The following is a 17988-nucleotide window of genomic DNA, read 5'->3' on the forward strand; positions in this document are numbered from 1 at the left end:
CAACATAGGAATGAAGGTCGATATTCCTCTTTTTTGGGACGAGTGATCGGCGCGCACTAACGATGGAGAGGCCTTCCAATGCAAATGCCTCAGCGCGGTCTTCAACGCTGCATGCACTGTCATGTGGATACATACATACGGCTACTCGCCATCCGGATTCATGATGCCCCTGCGTTTGACTAGTTCTATTGCAAGGCTGGGCGGGCATACAGAGTCACGAGCCGGAGTGTGGAGGCGAGAACGCAAGCATAGAAGGTTTCTGACCCTTCATCAGTGGGCTCTAAGTTTTGTTCTCTGAAACTCGGGATTTTGCCACAGTGACATGCCCCAGCCAAGGTGTCAAAATCAATAGCACAAACTCTATTACTCAAAGAACCGAGCGGCACTGAGTCAATTCTTTGCGGTTCTCGCTGACGTTCGCCCACCCCCATGGGGGTTTTGGTGTCCTTAGGAGCGGCTCTGGGCAACCAATGCCAGTTCCACGCTTTGCGTTGTATACAGCCCATGGTGAACAAGACGCATTCATGGTGGTTTCGACGCCCTTTGCCCAGAACCAGTTGATAGTAGTGTTCACAATTGCATACCTACCTAGGTACGGAGTACGGAGTAGGTAGTTTTCATTTGATGGGTGAAATGTTCGGAGGTCGGGGCTAAAACGCTCCGTGCAGCTCTTAGTATGTACATTAGTCATCGGGAGCCGGGAACTCGGACACTGGCAGGAGCGATCATGAGCTGCTATTGGTAAGCGACTGCCGTACCCCAGTCCACTTTAGTGACCATGACGCTGAAAATGATGACACCAGACATAACGACCATCGGTCAACAGACGAGATACGCGTCGCTGAGGGAAAACCAAGACACTCAAGGCACGCGCAGACATTCAAACCTGTTGCCCTGTAGCACCGGAACGTGCTGCGGCAAATTGGACCTTGGTTGTCGGTCGGCTCCGCAGCCCCACCTCAGCCATCCTCCGTGGTCCGTAAACCACGACCTATTCCATCCATCGCATTCCCGCATCGTCCGCGGATTGCGGATCGCGGGTCAGGCATCACCGACAACCTGCCGGCCATGTCTCCCGAGCCGCCGTCGGAACCCTCCGGCTCCGGTGTCTCGTCGGCCACGGAGCCGCTGGCCTGTGTGATGTGCAGGTCCAGGAAACTGAAGTGTGACAGAATCAAACCGTCATGCACGCGCTGCCGCAAAGTGGGTGGTGAATGTGTATATCCAGAATCACGCAGGAAGCCAACCTATAAGCGACGAAATGTGAAGGAGATTGAAGCCCGGCTTGGTAAGCATTTGCCTGTCCGTCATACGCGCCCGCGTCGTATACCCCCATACATACCCTGTGCTGCTTTCCCGTTGGGATAGCAAAGGAAACCCCTTGCTGACAATACCCACCAGCTCAAGTAGAGAGTTATCTCAAGGAAGTAAACAAGGGTGTCGATGAAGGCGCGAATTCGAATGCCTCCCAGCAGTCCGACCCGCCGCTTTGGCAAGGAGACTTCACCTTTGAAAGCGGACCTACGGGAAGTGATGCCGCTGATTCTCAGCAACCAAAAGGGACTGCCTTCTCCTTTCCCGACTTTTCTGCAACCCAGGAGGACACGTTTATGGGTGACGGCTCGCTCATAGGGCTAGGCTATTCGGAGACGTTGCCGCCCCTTGAAGTCCAAGAAGACCTGTATGCTGTCCATGGTCCCTGCCATGCATCCTCATGAACTTGTGCGGCTAACATTCCCAGCAATAACACATTCTTCCTCGTTCCATATCACTTCATCCCAATCATACATTCTGGAAGGTACTACCGGTCATTTTATGCAGGGCCGTTGCGAAAACCGCCCATGAGCCTGCAGTATGCCATATGGGCCATGGCCGCCAACGGGCATGCCAGATATGACCAGTATTCCCAAGTGTTTTATCAACGAGCTCGTCAGTATATCGAGGCTGATGAGATGAAGGTGAGAAGAAGCCGCTTCTGGGTGAGGTATTGTAGCACGCATATCAACTGATGACGACGCATGTAGGACCACGGGGAGCATTTCATCACAATTGCTCATGCTCAGGCCCTGTGCCTGGTCGCTGCTTTCGAGGCCAAATGTATGCTCTTTACGAGAGCCTCTACAAGCTGCGCCAAAGCTGTGCGACTGTGCCAAATGATGGGCTTGGACCGGCTTGACGGTGCGCGCGATGATTTGCCTCCGGCGCTCGGTCCGCATTCAACGTGGGAGGAGCTGGAGGAAAGGAGGAGAGTGTTTTGGGGCGCCTTTGCCATCGACTCTCATGCCAGTATATCCACAGGTTGGCCGGCATTAATAAATCCCGATGATGTAAGGACGTCTGCGTCAGCGAATCGCCTTCTAGTCGACACGAGCTAACAGTCTCTAGGTAATGACGCGTCTACCTGCGTCAGAAGAAGCCTTTTCCTCTGGCAAGGAGGAAGTTAGTCCATTTCTGGACGAGATTTTCTCCGGAGCATCCTTCAGCTCCTTTGCCGGTACACTCGTCGTGTGCTCGATTTGCCGAGTAATTCTCAAACACGTGCACCGATCCAAGCCTACCGACAACCCCGAGGATATGATGGAGGGCCCGTTTTGGAAGAGGCACCGTGATCTAGATAATCAGTTATCAAGCATCTTCATGTTTCTACCTGCGAGATTCCGCCTACCGAGGGCGTTGAGAGATCCAGCGGCTATTCATATGAACCTCAACCTGCACGCCGCTGTCATCATTCTTCATCACGCAGCTTTAGAGAAAGCAAACCTTCACGATCTAGGTGAAAATGTAAAGCGAACAAGCCTCTGTCGACTGAGGACGTCGGCAGAGGAGATTGTGAACATTGTAAAAATGTCGTCTCATTCTACCTCTATCTTTGTAAGTATTACTCGCTCACTCAATCGAACCACTTAGGCCATGACCTCCTCCCCCTTTTTTTCCCCCACGGATGTTGACGCCTTTCACAGAAAAGTCCTCTTTGTGCGTTGTCGCTGTACTGCTCTACAACGGTATACGTCTATTTGGCCAAGTTGAATCCCCAGTCTGGTCTAACACCGCTGGACAAGTCAAATCTTGAAATTATTATTCAGGCAATGGAGGCGATTGGTCGAAATCACGAAGTCACTTGCGCTTTTCTTCAGCAAGCCTGTTCGGATATTGAAAGGAACGGGCTCGCATCCGTGCTGGGGTTCCCGAACTTGGAAAAGTACCGCTCAATCTTTGGCGGCGCCAACAACTCCAATATTCCATTAATCTCGCGCAGTTCGATATCGAAACATTCCAAAGTGATGCCTGTTCTGCCCGGAAGGCTCCCACTGAACAACCCACAGGGCAAAATTCTGCCAGGCCATTTAAAACTAGACAAGGGCCTCCCCCCATTAACGTCGAGAGGGCCCGAACCTGTCGTGAGGGAGCTTATCAATTCCGATTGTTTCCAGCCGATTCTCGGTGCAGTAACTCGGAATGTCGGCGCTGGACCAAGAGACAGAACGGAACACAAGAGAAAGAGGATGTCTCCGAGTGCAAGCCCCTCTGTCGGACTCGTGGGTACCACGATGCACGGCCAGGCGGATGAGACGCCAGGCAATGGAAATCAGGCAACCGCGTTTGGCGCTGCCCCTGGAGTCGATATGCGGAATCCGCTGGGAGATGCATCTTTCATCTTGCCAGACCGGACGAACTCGTCAACGTCTTCACCAGCTTATCGCGCAGGCGGCTCAGATCCTCTATCAGGAAGTAGTCACACCTCGCCGCCTGGGCTGGGCAACACTCCCGAAGAGAACAGGTTCGATCTCAGGGTCTTCCAGGAAAGAATGGTCCCTCAGATGTGGCAAGCCGCGCAAATGCAATCTATGCAGGACACGTTGTTCACCTCATCCGTCACGGAAGCATTGTTCACAATGGCTGGCATTGACGAAACAACGGCGGGCTGGGAGTCTTGGAACGAGTCCGCGGCGTGGCAGACGGATATGTCTGGGTCTTGACGTCCTCTCGTCTGTGGCCAGGAAGGAATATGACTGCGCATTGTATGAAAATCACGTCTTCTTATCTGACGGGGATGGTGTCGGGGCGCAAGCTACGGCTGTGTGGTGTTTGTTTACCGGAAATAGAGGGCGCGTTTTGGCGTATGTAGGCAGGGAGACCCTTGACGCGGTCTTGTGTAAAGTATCTTTATTCCCAACTCATGTGGGTAGGTCAGCTGGAGAATCCCCTCTCGGCGAGAAAGTATAAATGATCCCAATGATGACATCATCTGTGAAACGCGAATTGCACTTTTATCCATCTCGCCTCGTCTACGAAAAACGTCACGTACCCTCCACTAGTTTCCAAGTCGACACCCACGAGTGTCCGTTTTGTCGTCCGAGATGGCAAGGCGCCTGCCCCCCTTTTAAAAAGGGCTTCAGATTGATACCGGCGACAACGTTGACATGTCCGTGACAAATGGGCGTTCGGGACCGGTGCATCCAGATACTTTCCCACGACTAATTTATGCACTCCCACGGCAGGTCGGGCTGGCAGGACGCCTTTGCTGCCGTGCTGTTTCGCGGGTCGGGAATAGTTGGAAATAAGGAAGGATGAGGCGCGAGGTCATTATGCAAGTATACGTCTCAAAGAAAAGTCGCATCATATCGGCCGACCGCATTCTAAATGGCCCGGAGAGTCCACAACTTGCCGACTTTGGCCGCCGGTGAGGGGCAGGCCCGGGGTGGGCCCGGGGCAGAGCGGCCGGCATGGAAGTCGGCGCCACGGTCCGGCGGCCATAAAGATGTTGTGAGAGACATGCTCTTGTGTTTGGGGTTTTGAGACGCAGATGAGTAATCTATGCGAGAGTATGTGTTGCAAATCTTAGCCATATGGTAGTTATATCATCTAACGATTGGTTTCATCCCATGCTCATAAGCCATATCCAAGCCTAAACGCCATCGCAATGCACCAACCTGTCTATATTTAGATCTCAGGCCCCAAATCAAGCGCATGTATATATCAACTGTGCCGCAAGAATCCACGGTTCAAATCAGAATCCCTGCCATCATGCATACAAAAACCACTGTTAATGATGGGGCGAGACTAATCGCCGCGTTGCCTGGCTGCTGTGTGCTGCCCTTAACGCTGACCCCTCCAGGTATTCCAGAGGTCGCTGTGATGGGGTTGCTGGCTTTGGTTGCATATGGTACGGCTGAATTACTATTGATTTCAACCTTGTTGGATGTCGTGACGTTGAACCTGGTATTCGCTAGCGAAATTTCATTGTTATCTGTATCGTAGACCACGTAGGCACTACGGAGGAAAGTGTCGCCCAAGACAGAAGACGATCTTCCGGCTGGCAAGATGCCAAACAGACAGGCTGGTTCGCCGTTATCGAAAGTCAGCTGCTCGCCCGCCGTGTCAGACACATTGATGAGCATTTCGTTCATAGGCACAGTAACAGATGCCGGCGAACTAAAATTGAACGTCATGGAGGCAATTTTGTTCTGCAGAGAGCAATTAACGAAAGCAGCACCTTGAGATTGTTCGTACGACGCCTCGACCATGTTGTAAATGCTCTCCACCATTGAGTCGGGCAGGTATGTTAATGAGCTGCCCGAGTCGAGAAGCACAGCCAATGCCATATTTTTGCCAATATTTTTGGATCCGATATCGAGACTGGTCATGGTGATAAAGAACTCGTTGTAAGCATTGCTGACCTTCTGAATGGGCAGACTGATCAAGCTCCCCTGATACCGATCCTTATCAACACCGCCAAATAGAACCTCGCCGGTTGAAGAATCCAAGTCGTTCAGCCACAGGCTGTATGCACTAGACGCGATTAGTCCGTCGGCGGCCATCTTTGCTGGCAAGTTGTCGTAAGGTTTGAGTCCCGATCGCACTACTTGAACCTCATTACTAGGATACCCTATCCCTAGTACGTTCTGCTGTGAGGTGCTCTCATAGCCAACTCCAAATTGAAATGAGGCTATTTTCACCCCGGAGAAGCTTATTGTGTCTGTGACATAGTCTCCTGCTGCGCCTGATCCGTCGACGTAGGAGATGTTGAAGTTATTGCTGACATACTTGTACGTTGACGAAGAATTGGCTGTGTACACGAGAGATTCGGCGCAAGGCTTTTTCCTCATCGAGCAGAGCCGAGAACTTGGTGTGTTAACCCACAAATCACTGCTTCCAGTGTCTATGTGTAATCGTACACTTTGTGGCGGAGTTCCAAGTGAAGCGTTTAGGAAGTACAAACTTTGCTGTGAATGTGTGAGTTACGATGGCAAGTGAGTGTCAATTGCAAAGGATACCGTACCAAGTTATCGATTGTTGCATTGACGGTGCCATCTCTTTTCCGCATCCTGTTCCTATCGTGTGTGACAGGGTCTCCAATCTGACCGCGATGTAGCGGCAAGCCAACCACCCGAGGCGATCCATCTTGCCGATCTGGTATTGACAGACCATGGACATATGATAGAAGAGCGGTGAAAGTAAGGAGTTTCATTTTTATGTTCATATTGACTGTGTATATGTATGCTGCATTGATTGATTATTTTGCATATGGCATACGTGGGTCGCGCTCTGTGAATAAATATCACCAAGTATAAAGTCGTGTCGTGAGATGGAATAGTGCTTGACCCCCCGCCCAAAGTTCTGGCGTCGATTACGCAAGTTCGAGACGCAAAAGTTGCCACTCAACCGACCTGTCCTGCCCCCTTTATCGGGCTACAATGTTGGCTTCGAGCCTCACGGAAGAAAAACAGCCGGTATAGTAATGCCCGAACTTTGTTTGAGCGTAGTCCCTTGCGCGGTGCTATCGGCAATTGTGGCTCAGTGGGCCCTGGGATTCGTAATCTCGTCGGTGTTTTCGAGACGCTACCTTGTGCCGTCGCATGCAGCCGACAGTACAGATCGTCGAAGTTGGGGAATAGGACGGCTATTTCGGGACAATGGGTGCCTGCGCCTACTCGTGGCGTTGTGCGTGATCTTTTAAAAGAAGTTGAGATTCAGGCAGGGGTTTAGGCAGGCTGAAAGGAAGGGCACTGGAGAAATGAATGGCGAGGCTCTCGAGAAAACAGCAATGAGACGCAAGTCTGCTGATAGAGCAACAGAACATGAGGAATCAGAACGAATGTCTAGCTAATACACAAATGCCCCAAGCCACGGAGACCGATGCCTGCGGCTCATGATACATTAGTAGCTCTCGTTGGGAGGATGCCATTTTTGGCCTCGTCAGAATTCCCACGCAACGTGGAGATTGGTGGTACCGCCAAGGCCAGCCATGAACCAGACATCGCCACAAGGGGAACGGGAAGAACAATGCCGTGTTGAGGAACTGTCAACGAGTGAGATCCTGCGGGGGGTTCCAGGGTCCAGCCCATGGAGCCCCTGATTACCGAGACGCGCGGCCTACACCCATGTAAAACTTGGCCGGCAAGAGATGGTACTCCGTAGAACCAGCAGAGTGGATATGTCGTGATGCCAAGCCCGAGGAGGCACGAAAGACTTGGTTAGCTCAGCGCTCATTCGCCTGAGCGATTCACACCAGTTGTTCAACTTCGTGCATTGATTGCATGACTGACATGACGTCTGTACTGTTTGCCTTGCTTTCGTTTTCCACGGTGGTGTCAGGACGTTTGGAACCAGCAGCCGACGTCAGGATGCTGTAGAGGTACGACGCAGCGAAGCAGTCGGATGTTCGGGGCCAGGGAGGGTTGTTGCTGTTGCCAAGAATAGCTGGAGTCCTTGGCCCGCGGGTAAATAGCATGGTGCTCAGCTCGTGCCATGCTCGTTTCACTTGGGGCATTCGCCAATCGACCAAAACGCCACGTCCCATCTCCTCAGCGCCAGATAGCGTCCATTGGCCCTGGGGCGTCTAGGCACTGGCATGTTGCGGCGGGTGCCGTCTCTGGCGTCATTAAAGATGTCAATGTTCGACTATCTGCACTTGACGCCTCCAAATTGGAGGTTTGGAGGTTGATGTGATCGACAACTGTTTGCGACGTTGAATGATGATGGATGAACAAGGCAAGTCCCGTTGTGTGCTCCTTCCTCCCCTTGATTTTAGGAGTGGACATGGCCACGCGGCAGATCAACAACATGCGGCTTGATCTAGCGAATGTTTATCGCAACATCAGAGAAAAGACGCAGCCGAAGGCCATCCGGTGTCTTCGCGCAGTACTCCGTATATCAGAACATATATAGAGTTCCGAGTACGGTATGATTGCAATGCGATGGATCAACCAGTTGGCGGGTGCCTCTGCTCACTTACTTCCTAGAACCCGCCATAAGACACCGCGCCCAGCAAACAACCAGTCCATCACCATCACCGAGCCTTTTCAGACCCGCGTACGCCTCAAGTTGCTTGCTTATTGATCTATCTAATATTCCAAAAAGGGTAACAGACACTTTAACAGTAAGTATCCTAGCGCTCAACGCCTTTCATGCTAAAACAGATCAAACCCCTAGTACGCCATCTGACACGTCACACGAGTATCAGATTTGTCCGAATTTAGCACCGTGACCACCTTCGTCTCAACATTGCGAAACATCAACCTCTCGAATCAGAAATCTCATTGTTCGATGCCAGTTTCGCACAGGGCTCTTCTTACCTCGTGATGCCGGCCCTGGTGACCACGTTTTCCGACTGCGTGCCAGCGGCAACAGCTTGGTGCAGCAATCCACTTGATCTAGACGCCTGATTGAGGTTTTCAATTACAAGGCTGGCTCTCAATACATATGCTATTATTATTGGTGACAGCTTACTGCCAGACATGCATCTGGATTCCCCTACTCGCTGACATGCACCAGGGAGAGTCGCTGCATTGACAGCTAATATATGTAACAAACCAAAATGCTTTGACTAGCTTAATGTCGCTCAGTCTAGCTTAATATAGGGCATGCACTATCAAACAGTCGCCGGCGCAGAAAGACCAGCGGTCTCGAGCAAGTTGTGTGATGGTAGGAATCTACGGAGTGAGTGTTGGTAATTTAGGATGGCAAGCCACCATAGCCGCGAAACTGTAACAGGGGAGATTACCGTCCAATTTGCGAACCTGGAGCTGGCGTGCGAGACAAGTCGGCCAGCCGCACCTTAAGGTGAGGCTTACAAGTTCTCCCTGAATGAATATTGATATATAGGCCTACACATGGGAAAATCCCGAGGTTGCCCAAACTAAATCATGAGCATCATTTTCGACGAATAGCCTCGGAGGCAATCCCCCACGCTGTTAGGTTTTCCTGACACGTTACTTCTGTGTTTATTGCTATTAATGAGGAATAAACAGTCTACTCACTGCGAGGCTTTTTGATAGACGCAACTACATACATAATGCGTTAAAGGCATTTTCCGAGGAGACACCACTCAGCAGCTCCTCCCACAACTCCTCCATATCTTGATTGACAAAGGTCGGCAGAAACATATTACCCGGATCGAATCCCCGGGCTTCTGCGTTCTCACATGACATAGGCCTACAAACGGGCCCTGCGGTCCTTGTGATAGTCTTGTCTGCCTCCAGACCTGCCTGTTGGTCACCCTCACCCTCCGCCGCTCCCATCGTCTGCAAGACATCAATGAGTTTGTCGATGGCAACAACAACCGTCACGTTGGAAGGGTTGAAAGCCTGCTGCTTCCGCTTAATCATGGCCGCAGTCTCCATCAGTTCCCTCACCCGGCTTTCCACTCCGCTTTCATTCTTATTCGCCATGATGTCAACGGCCAGAAGCACCAACCCTCCAAAAACGTGCTGGTCAATGCTGTGGGAGCGAACATACGGACAGAGATCTCCGGGCTCAGTAGCGCGATAGAGCTTCACCTGTTGCTTGGCACAGTTGATGGCTACAGCGCGTGACGAGGCGAACCTCGGCTCGTACATGCTTCGTGCAATGAATGGCCTATGGAGTCTGCCCATCCGAGAATAGATTCCATGCAGCAAGACATACTTCTGTCGGAATATGTAAGGCCGGTGCTCCAAGAGCGTGGTCATTTGATCTCCTGTGTCCTCTCCAGGCCGGAGAAACCAGGGCATTTCATCTATGAAGGCCTGGTAACGATTGCTCGATTGGATGGCCAGGTCGTGGCTACTTGGGTGAATTGAGACTTGCGACTCCTGTATACTGTCCAACACATCGCGGCTCAGCTCCGCAAACCGGATTTCCTCTATAAAGAATGACATGGATGTTGGCTCGTGAGCCGGCCGTCCCTCGACGGGTCCCATGCCTGGCCGAAGATCCTCGTCGTCCAAGTTCAACGGATATTTTACGCGAAACTGCTTCGGGTTGAAAGAATACGTTCCTTCTTGAGGCCCAGGGACAGTCGCGACAGCCCTAGACGATCCGTTAGTAGTGGTTGTGTTTGTCCCTGCAGCTCTATTGCATCCAGCCTCACCAATCAGTGCAAGCGAGGCACCACCACAGCCGACGCTTGATCTCGACCTGAATTACATCCTCATCTGGGAGCTTATTTCCGGCGTCAAGAAGGTGAAGCTTCATTTGCAAAGCCTTTGTATGAGCGATACCTCTGAGGGTATTGTAAGTCGGAGTCTGGCCCTCTGAGTCCAATATCAAGTAGATGATGATGCACAACGCTTGCAACGAAAGGACGGTTCTAGACACAATTAGACCTTTCTGCAGGAGCAGATCCAAGGCAATATTCATCCAGGTTTCGTGTAACGCAGTTGTGCTCTGTAGCTCCTTGCATCGCGAGTGCGAGTGCGAGTGTCCAGAACAGATGTGAAAGGCACTGGAGGAGAAAATACCGAAGAACAAGGCGAGGACCTCCCGCGGTATAGGGTGCGAATTCGACAATTGAGTATACGTCGTTTCCAGAAGGGCGCGAGTAGATGGGGCGTGCAGCTCTCGATGAAGGATATCTACGGTCTGGATGTAGTGCTGGAGAAGCAAGCGCGCCGTGTAGATATTGGGTAGCTGCACAATCAGTGCGCCGATATCTTCGCCGCCCGACGGAGGATTGCCTCGGAGCGACGTCGATGTCGCTGACCCCCCTTGGCCCAGCTCTTCGGTATTGGCGCGAGGCGTAGAGGAAACCTCCTCAAGGTGAGCCCACATGCCATTCGCCTCACCTTTGAGAGCGTCATCATCTGGGTTCTGTGAGTTGCGTCGGGGCTGCAACCTGTCGTTGCCATGCTGGGGAATGGCGATGTTCCTGTTAGTGTTCAGTATGTGCTCTAATGCACCAAAGTATGCGTGTATAGGTGGCCACACCTTTCCACAGACAAAATTCTCTCAGTTACAAGACCTTCAGTTGGCTTGGATCTTGCCAATTCCGCATTCGAACCTGTCGAGTGATAAGTAGGCGGTTCCCGGCCATCTACCGCTGGACAATACAAGATGCAGATGGCAAAAGGCAACAATACTACGCAAACAGTCTTGGAAAACACAATGATACCGACGCACATGAAGCATAATTGCAGGAAATCCCCCGAGTTGAGCAGTTGGAGCAAGGTCGCGTCTTGTCGCACCGGATCTTTCTTTGTCGGCAGAAGATGCACGACGCGGGTAGTTGCCAGGGACTCCGTCTCGGCGGCTCGATATCCGAATGTAAGCGCTTCATACTTGCGAGGGTCGACTTGAGAGCACGCCTGCTGGCCGCTGGAAAAGGGTCAAGGTTAACGTACAAGACGACGCCCGAGAATTCGAGGCGAGTTTGACGGAATTGAGTTCCATTCACATGGACCGGACCACCGCGGACCTCCGTGGGGCTCCGAGCCGTTAGTGTAAGTGAGTCAATCCTCAACACCACGGCGATGCATGTATGCCGACGCCGGCCAAATCGGCAGTATGTACTGGCCTCGGACCCCCGCTGGCTCAGAAATTTATACCGCGGACTCCAGGCAGTGGGGGCATGGTTGTTTGAGTATTTATTGTGTGCAGTCGTAACTTGAGCTGTGCCTCACCACCCCCCATCATCCATGTCCATTTCCTCCCACATTAGTCCAACAGTTCTGTCCGCGAAAGGTTACAAAACTACGATATGAGAGAGAGAGGTCAAACAGCCAACTCCAGTGAGGAAGAGTCTCAAGGACGGTCTCATGATGAGGAGAAGGCTGGGGTTCCCGATACGTTCCCAGACGGGAGTGCGCAGGCATGGCTAGTCGTTCTGGGAGCATTCTTTGGACTATTTTGCAGCTTTGGTTGGACAAACTGTAAGTCTTCGGCTGTGAATCTTGGAGATCATCAAAAGACCCGGCACTCATGGTTCTGTTACAGGCGTTGGCGTGTTCCAGGCATACTACGAGACCCATCAGCTGAGATCCTTCTCGCCGAGCACAGTGTCGTGGATATCGTCTCTTAACACGTGTGTGCTATTCATCTCCGTAAGTGACCTCATGCCATGGATGCTGTAGTATTCTCCACGTCTTAGGTGTTTGCAGCTAACCACTTCCCTTGGCGAAAGACTCCCTTTGTTGGAAAGCTCTTCGACCACTTTGGCCCCCGTAGTCTGCTTCTGGTCGGTACCTTTCTGCACGTCTTCGGCTTGATGATGGCGTCCATCTCGTCCAAGTACTACCAGTTCATCCTGTCACAATCCATCTGCAGCCCGATCGGCGCAAGCATGATCCTGCAGCCTAGTTTCGCTTGCGTCGCGACCTGGTTCCGGAGCCGAAGAGCCCTGGCAATGGGCATCACGACCAGCGGGTCAAGCTTGGGGGGGACCGTCATGCCAATCATGGTCGATCGGTTGATGAACCAAATTGGATACGGCTGGACCATGCGTACGTGTGCATTCCTCATGTTCGGGCTGCTCATCATCACAAATCTCACCGTCAAGTCGCGGCTGGCTCCTCAACCACAAGATGCCGGCCCGTTGGACTTTTTCCGAGCGTTCAAGGATCCGGCCTTTTCACTTACAGCGCTGGCTGGGTTCTTCTACTCCATGGGCATGTTCATCCCCATCATCTTCATGGTAACGTATGGAGTTCATGTGGGCATGTCTACATCTCTGGCTGGGTATCTTGTTTCGATATTCAATGCTGCCAGGCAAGTACCAAACATCACCAACAGATGGGCCGCACCGTGTCCAGTGTTCACACATTTCACCCGCTACAGTTGTGCAGAACGTGTTGAGGAACTAACTCGTGTATTCTACAGTGGAGTCGGTCGTATTATTTCCGGGCATGTTGCTGATAGAGCAGGCAACTACAACATCTCAATCCTCGCCGCTTGCCTTTCAACCATTTTCACTCTGGCTCTCTGGCTTCCTGGCCACAGCAGTGCAACTGCCATTGCATTCTCCGCCCTCTTCGGCTTCAGTTCTGGCACATATACAGCGTTGGCCCCTGCGCTTATAGCTCAGATAACCGACATTCGCGATATCGGCACACGTTCTGGAGCCATTTACGCGTTCGTGTCCATCGCCGGCTTGATGGGGGGTCCCATTGGCGGCGGCCTCATCACGGCTGCAGGAGGCAGCTATTGGCAGCTGCAGGTCTTTGGCGGTGTCATGCTCGGTGTTGGCACTCTCTTTTTTGTTGCCTGCAAGCTTCACTTGGCAAAGTGGCGCCTGTTTACAAAGGTGTAGATACCGGATAGGTGTTGTATTTTCACCTCAAACTTGGGTCATTAACGTGGACATTTGTCGTCAGCGAGTAACAAAGCTTCTCGTTGTCTCAAAGCTGGGACCTACACTCAACCCCAAAATTTCAACTTCAAACACCGATAGAAGAAAAAAATTAATTTTTTTTTGCTATTAGATTATCTCCATTAGATCTATAGATAGCTTGATACGCTCATATGGACGACGCTCGCCTGCAAACTACGTCTTCAGGTCGTCACACTCTTTACGGTAAATTCATCAGCCACAGATTGTCAAAGAGTGTCAAAAACCATGAATTGATGCTATTCTAGCCAAGTATGGCACATTCTCCGAGCTCATGCAAACCGCTCCACCAGCTTTCGCATCTCGTCAATCAACCTATCAAACGATTAGGAAATGTCCATCCTGGAATCAGAAATTGACCTACGTCTCTCTGAAGTGAGGTTAATGCGGGTATAGTGCCGAGTCGTGGACGATGACGCGCCTGAGAAAGCTAGTCACTTACAAGGATTGCGTAGCTCCCGGTGAAACAAACGGCCGTTGCATAAAGGGCATTACGGGCATCCCAGTCTTCCTCGGGTTCGGATCTTGGAACGAGCTCGTGGTAGGCTCTATAACACTCTTTGGCCCAATCATCCGCCAAAGGACGTAAAGTAGCAAGCTCGTCTAAATCACCACCATCAGCGTGCGTACTTTAAAAGGGATAACACCCAGTTTGGTTGTTTTGGATGGAAAGAAGGTTCAAAGGAGAAGATGCGAAATTGGAACTGACACTCGTTGTGGCCCCAGAGAGCTGCAGCATCGAACAACAGCGGATCTTTATTTTCAGACGCCTTCTGGCATGAGACGTTTCCCAGCCACAAATCGCCATGAAGAAGCACAGGCTTGATACTTGTACCATTCGTTTCCAGGGGATCGAGAAGTCTTGGGATGACCCTTCTGAGGAAGGGTTCCGAAAGTCTCTTTAGTTCGTCACTCGGTTCTCTTGCTTCTTCCTCTAGAGCTAGCATCCGCTCCATTCCCGCAACGTGGAATTCTTTCCAGGGCTTGGTCCAAGTATTGTCCTGCGGAAGCGTCCCGTTGTAGGTGGGTACATGGAATCCAAACATTTCGTCAGGGCTCGACGTGGCATACTCTTTCATGCTGAGGGTATAGAGCCGAGCCACTGCTTCGGCGGAACGCGGAATGTCGGGTCTCGGCTTGGGATTACTTCAAGCAGTGGGTGGAATGTAAAGATGAGCCGGTTTTGTTCATTGATCTTTACGTATTTAGCTGTTCAGCGTTTGCAACGGGCTCCCTTTCACCGAGCTCTTGTGCTATTATCCAATATTCCTCATGCCCATCATCTCTTCTCTGCTGCGCTTGACCACATATTCCCTTTCTTCATTACTCACCCTGGTATCCGTGGGGGTAAGCTTGGAGTAGTCGTTTCATCTCTTCAATCGCCCTGTGAATACTGTATATTAGTACAGATTCCTCGATAGGGTGTGACATGTCCTACATCTTGCGCAAGGTCTTGTTGTTTGGATATAGCGTTGAAGCACAGAAGTGCCCACTTCTTTTTGACTAGTCAGCAGCTACCTGACGCGTTGCGACATCTTCGCATGGCTTACATGGCGTAAAGGGCGTTTCTAGCCTCATGATCTTCTTCTGGGGCTGAAACTGGGAAGAACTTGTGGTATTCTACGATCCAGTCCCGGCCAAGTCCGTAACGGGGGGTAGCCATGCTTCCAACGTCATCTATATGATATGAGTGCAAGCTAGCGATACGGGATATGGAATGTAAGAGTCGGACGCTTACACTCATTATGGCCCCAGAAGACTGATGGATCAAAGTACACTGGCTCCCCTGTGGTTGCGTCTACAGCTAGGTTTCCATACCAGACATCTCCATGTAATGCAACAGGTCTGATGGTCCTACCGTGGGTTTCGAGAGGGCGTAGCAGACGAGGGATGACCTTGCTTATAAATCCCGGCAGGATCTGGTCAAGTTCTTTACTGGGGCCTTGGGAAACTCGTTCTTGGTCAACAAAGGATTGGAATCGACGCGTATACATCTCCTCCCATGACTTGCACCAAGAAAGATCTTGGTACATGGTACCTTCTTGCGTCATGACATGGAACCCGAACTCCTTCGGGGCATCCTTGTCAACCATACTGTCACGGTGGAGCTTAGCAAGCATGGCCGAGAACTTGCGGATGTCTGGTAGTTCCTGAGTCATGCCCATGAACTCGGACAAGAAGAAATACGTATTGGGGTCCGACCTGAGGAGCCTCAAGCGACCGGGCGAGGAATGCCATCAGGAGTGTACTTGCGGATGACTTTTGCCCCTTTGCACTCGCCGCGGAGCATGCTCATACCCAATTCGCCGGTAAGCCTTTTGCGTCTTGTCGGGCAACTCGACATCTATGCGGGCAGTCCGTGTCCAGAAACTGGCACCGTGTGATCGGGTATCTTTGACCTTGGATCCGGGTGGAAGTCTAAATGACTGTTATTTATCCGTCGATGGCTGTTTTCTAAGCCCAATGGCTCGTAGTCACGCGTGGATGAGTGATGCAGCGTCATCCGATGCACGCATCTACTTCCGAGTAGAAAGGGCAGTTCCCTCCGAGCAAAGTTGATACAACAATGAACAATGGGATCACATACTAAACATGCCAACTCTCCGCCCGTATGTACACTGCCCGCTTCCAGCAGTCTTGCGGGTGTTGAGATTGTATAACGCCTCAGCAGCCAACAACACGAACGAGTCTCATCTTCAAGCGAAACTCGGCGCAGAATGACTATTTCGCAAATCATGCTTTCTCTGGATCTATTATCCTGCGTTTCGGTGACACGAGCCCTAGTCAAGAGGAACAGGAGTTTGAGGACTCAGTTACCCATGATCTGGCGGTGTTGGGCATCCAACTACTGCGCACATATACAAGCAATAAGTTCCAGCAGCTCTACGCACTATGCCAGCAATCAATTTCAGACGAAAATGCGTATTCTGACGATACGGAGCCCGAGATTCAAAAGAGAGATCAGAAGAGAGATCGATACAAGCTCCTCCCTAGCATCCAGCGAGATCGGCCTCCTGCCGAGAGTCTTGCCATGTTCGAAGAGATGCGAAAAGGGACATCGCTAGGTACAAGGTATTGCATTCGCGCACGCATAGCTCAAATAGTGCAATGCGTGACCCCATTATTTATCGATTCCAACCTGGGAGGCTGAATCACAGCCCATCATAGAACTGGCTGGACGTGGAATATTTACCCGACTTATGACATTGCTTGTCTCTTTGTTGACCATATTGAAGGGGTGACGCATTCTCTGCGGAATATTCTGATCCCAACGAACAATACCACTGGTTTTAAATATTCTCAACTGATATAATGTCTTTTACTGGGGCTTTACTAGAAGTAACTTTATGAAGAAATTTCTTTCTCAAAGAAAGCTTATTAAAGTAGTTGAGCCTGGCAAGGTCAATGGCAGGGACAACACAAGGATGCCTACAGTACGAGGTATTCTTCGCCGTGGCCTTACAATAGAGGCGCTCCGCGCGTTTATATTGAAACAAGGTCCGATTCGTAATATCGTGTCCATGGATTGGACTGTTCCATTGGCAATGAATAAAAATGCCATGACCCAAATGCTTCTAGGCATACGGCTGCGGGGACGGAGAATGCAGTTTCGGCCCTCGGGTACTGTGAAGAGGGCTCCCGACTTTCCGCAACAAGAACCGCGACCAAGGCACCCCAAGATGCCGGCTTTGGGCACAAAGATGGTACTATTGGCGATTCAATTATATATTGAACAAGTGGATACTGCCATGCTACAGGAAGGCGAAGAAATAACACTCATGTCTGAAATGGTCAAACTTTTACAAAGTTACAAGTAGAGCTCTATCCTGAAGGAAACGCTAGGGAGGCAGAAAAGAAGATCCATTGGCTCGCTTTCCAGGGTGCAGAGATTATCAGAGCAGAGCTATAGGACTTTGACTATCTTTTACCAAGGATAGCCTTGCTAAGATGACTTGGACAATACCGTAACCCCGTTACAGCCAAGATGACGGATGCTTTGGTGGGTTCTGCCTTCAACGAGCTTATTGAGGGGGATATTATTCAATTGGAGTGAAAGGGATACTTTTGGGTTGACAATGGTATTGGCCAAGGTCCCGGGGGCAAAGCGGTATTGTTCAAATTCCGAAAGGTGCTTCTAGGTGATGGACGCTGGCCCCTACACGCTGCCAGAGCTTTTAAACAAAATAAAAGGGCCTTCTTGTACATATTCAGATACTAACGACACTTTGAGGCAAAACCTGTGGTTAATAACCGCCGCAACAACAAGAGCCAAAACGCAAGAGAAAAGGCAAGAGCGGGATAGAGAAAAGACGCTACGGACCGGGCCGTCCTTAAGTAGCGGCTAAGAGTGGGGAGCTGTTATTCCAGAATCGGTAATTGGGAGTTTTCGAGAGTCCCACGTCGAA

General features: G+C 51.1%; 7 protein-coding genes across 7 annotated transcripts; 3 read left to right on the forward strand and 4 right to left on the reverse strand.

Moving 5' to 3' along the window:
• Positions 1–800: 800 nt before the first annotated feature.
• On the forward strand, positions 801–4652 carry J3458_008929 (uncharacterized protein). Its single transcript, XM_066119469.1, has 6 exons — positions 801–1288; positions 1402–1681; positions 1742–1958; positions 2025–2327; positions 2386–2871; positions 2961–4652. Exons 1-6 carry the CDS (start codon positions 1069–1071, stop codon positions 3975–3977), a joined length of 2523 nt encoding a protein of 840 aa, XP_065975264.1. The 5' UTR covers positions 801–1068; the 3' UTR covers positions 3978–4652.
• Positions 4653–4799: 147 nt separating this feature from the next.
• J3458_008930 (uncharacterized protein) lies at positions 4800–7131 on the reverse strand. Its single transcript, XM_066119470.1, has 2 exons — positions 6281–7131; positions 4800–6224 (listed from the first exon to the last, which is right to left on the reverse strand). Exons 1-2 carry the CDS (start codon positions 6479–6481, stop codon positions 5004–5006), a joined length of 1422 nt encoding a protein of 473 aa, XP_065975265.1. The 5' UTR covers positions 6482–7131; the 3' UTR covers positions 4800–5003.
• Positions 7132–9210: 2079 nt separating this feature from the next.
• Positions 9211–11404, reverse strand: J3458_008931 (uncharacterized protein). The gene is made up of 4 exons (XM_066119471.1): positions 11380–11404; positions 11188–11260; positions 10352–11128; positions 9211–10290 (listed from the first exon to the last, which is right to left on the reverse strand). The coding sequence occupies exons 3-4, from the start codon at positions 11029–11031 to the stop codon at positions 9285–9287; spliced, it is 1686 nt and encodes a 561-aa protein (XP_065975266.1). The 5' UTR covers positions 11032–11128; positions 11188–11260; positions 11380–11404; the 3' UTR covers positions 9211–9284.
• A 528-nt stretch (positions 11405–11932) lies between these two features.
• J3458_008932 (uncharacterized protein) lies at positions 11933–13897 on the forward strand. The gene is made up of 3 exons (XM_066119472.1): positions 11933–12128; positions 12193–12299; positions 12380–13897. Exons 1-3 carry the CDS (start codon positions 11957–11959, stop codon positions 13502–13504), a joined length of 1404 nt encoding a protein of 467 aa, XP_065975267.1. The 5' UTR covers positions 11933–11956; the 3' UTR covers positions 13505–13897.
• A 115-nt stretch (positions 13898–14012) lies between these two features.
• On the reverse strand, positions 14013–14661 carry J3458_008933 (uncharacterized protein; the record flags this gene model as incomplete). Its single annotated transcript, XM_066119473.1, has 2 exons — positions 14013–14185; positions 14292–14661. 2 exons carry the CDS (start codon positions 14659–14661, stop codon positions 14013–14015), a joined length of 543 nt encoding a protein of 180 aa, XP_065975268.1.
• Positions 14662–14783: 122 nt separating this feature from the next.
• On the reverse strand, positions 14784–15747 carry J3458_008934 (uncharacterized protein; the record flags this gene model as incomplete). Its single annotated transcript, XM_066119474.1, has 4 exons — positions 14784–14966; positions 15021–15077; positions 15133–15259; positions 15321–15747. The coding sequence occupies 4 exons, from the start codon at positions 15745–15747 to the stop codon at positions 14906–14908; spliced, it is 672 nt and encodes a 223-aa protein (XP_065975269.1). The 3' UTR covers positions 14784–14905.
• Positions 15748–16155: 408 nt separating this feature from the next.
• J3458_008935 (uncharacterized protein) lies at positions 16156–16733 on the forward strand (the record flags this gene model as incomplete). The annotated part of the gene is made up of 2 exons (XM_007813193.2): positions 16156–16191; positions 16254–16733. The coding sequence occupies 2 exons, from the start codon at positions 16156–16158 to the stop codon at positions 16731–16733; spliced, it is 516 nt and encodes a 171-aa protein (XP_007811384.2).
• Positions 16734–17988: the final 1255 nt, after the last annotated feature.

The sequence above is a fragment of the Metarhizium acridum genome (genome assembly GCF_019434415.1).
Source record: "Metarhizium acridum strain ARSEF 324 chromosome Unknown scaffold_141, whole genome shotgun sequence".
In the NCBI taxonomy this organism is placed as follows: domain Eukaryota; kingdom Fungi; phylum Ascomycota; class Sordariomycetes; order Hypocreales; family Clavicipitaceae; genus Metarhizium; species Metarhizium acridum.

Coding starts and splice junctions, on each gene's coding strand:
- J3458_008929 (XM_066119469.1), top strand. CDS start 1,069: ATGTCTCCCGAGCCGCCGTCGGAACCCTCCGGCTCCGGTGTCTCGTCG. Junction 1,682..1,741: donor CTTGAAGTCCAAGAAGACCT/GTATGCTGTCCA, acceptor TAACATTCCCAG/CAATAACACATTCTTCCTCG. Junction 2,872..2,960: donor CTCATTCTACCTCTATCTTT/GTAAGTATTACT, acceptor CGCCTTTCACAG/AAAAGTCCTCTTTGTGCGTT.
- J3458_008930 (XM_066119470.1), bottom strand. CDS start 6,481: ATGAACATAAAAATGAAACTCCTTACTTTCACCGCTCTTCTATCATAT. Junction 6,225..6,280: donor ATGCAACAATCGATAACTTG/GTACGGTATCCT, acceptor ACACATTCACAG/CAAAGTTTGTACTTCCTAAA.
- J3458_008931 (XM_066119471.1), bottom strand. CDS start 11,031: ATGTGGGCTCACCTTGAGGAGGTTTCCTCTACGCCTCGCGCCAATACC. Junction 10,291..10,351: donor TGCCTCGCTTGCACTGATTG/GTGAGGCTGGAT, acceptor CGGATCGTCTAG/GGCTGTCGCGACTGTCCCTG.
- J3458_008932 (XM_066119472.1), top strand. CDS start 11,957: ATGAGAGAGAGAGGTCAAACAGCCAACTCCAGTGAGGAAGAGTCTCAA. Junction 12,129..12,192: donor CAGCTTTGGTTGGACAAACT/GTAAGTCTTCGG, acceptor GTTCTGTTACAG/GCGTTGGCGTGTTCCAGGCA. Junction 12,300..12,379: donor CGTGTGTGCTATTCATCTCC/GTAAGTGACCTC, acceptor CCTTGGCGAAAG/ACTCCCTTTGTTGGAAAGCT.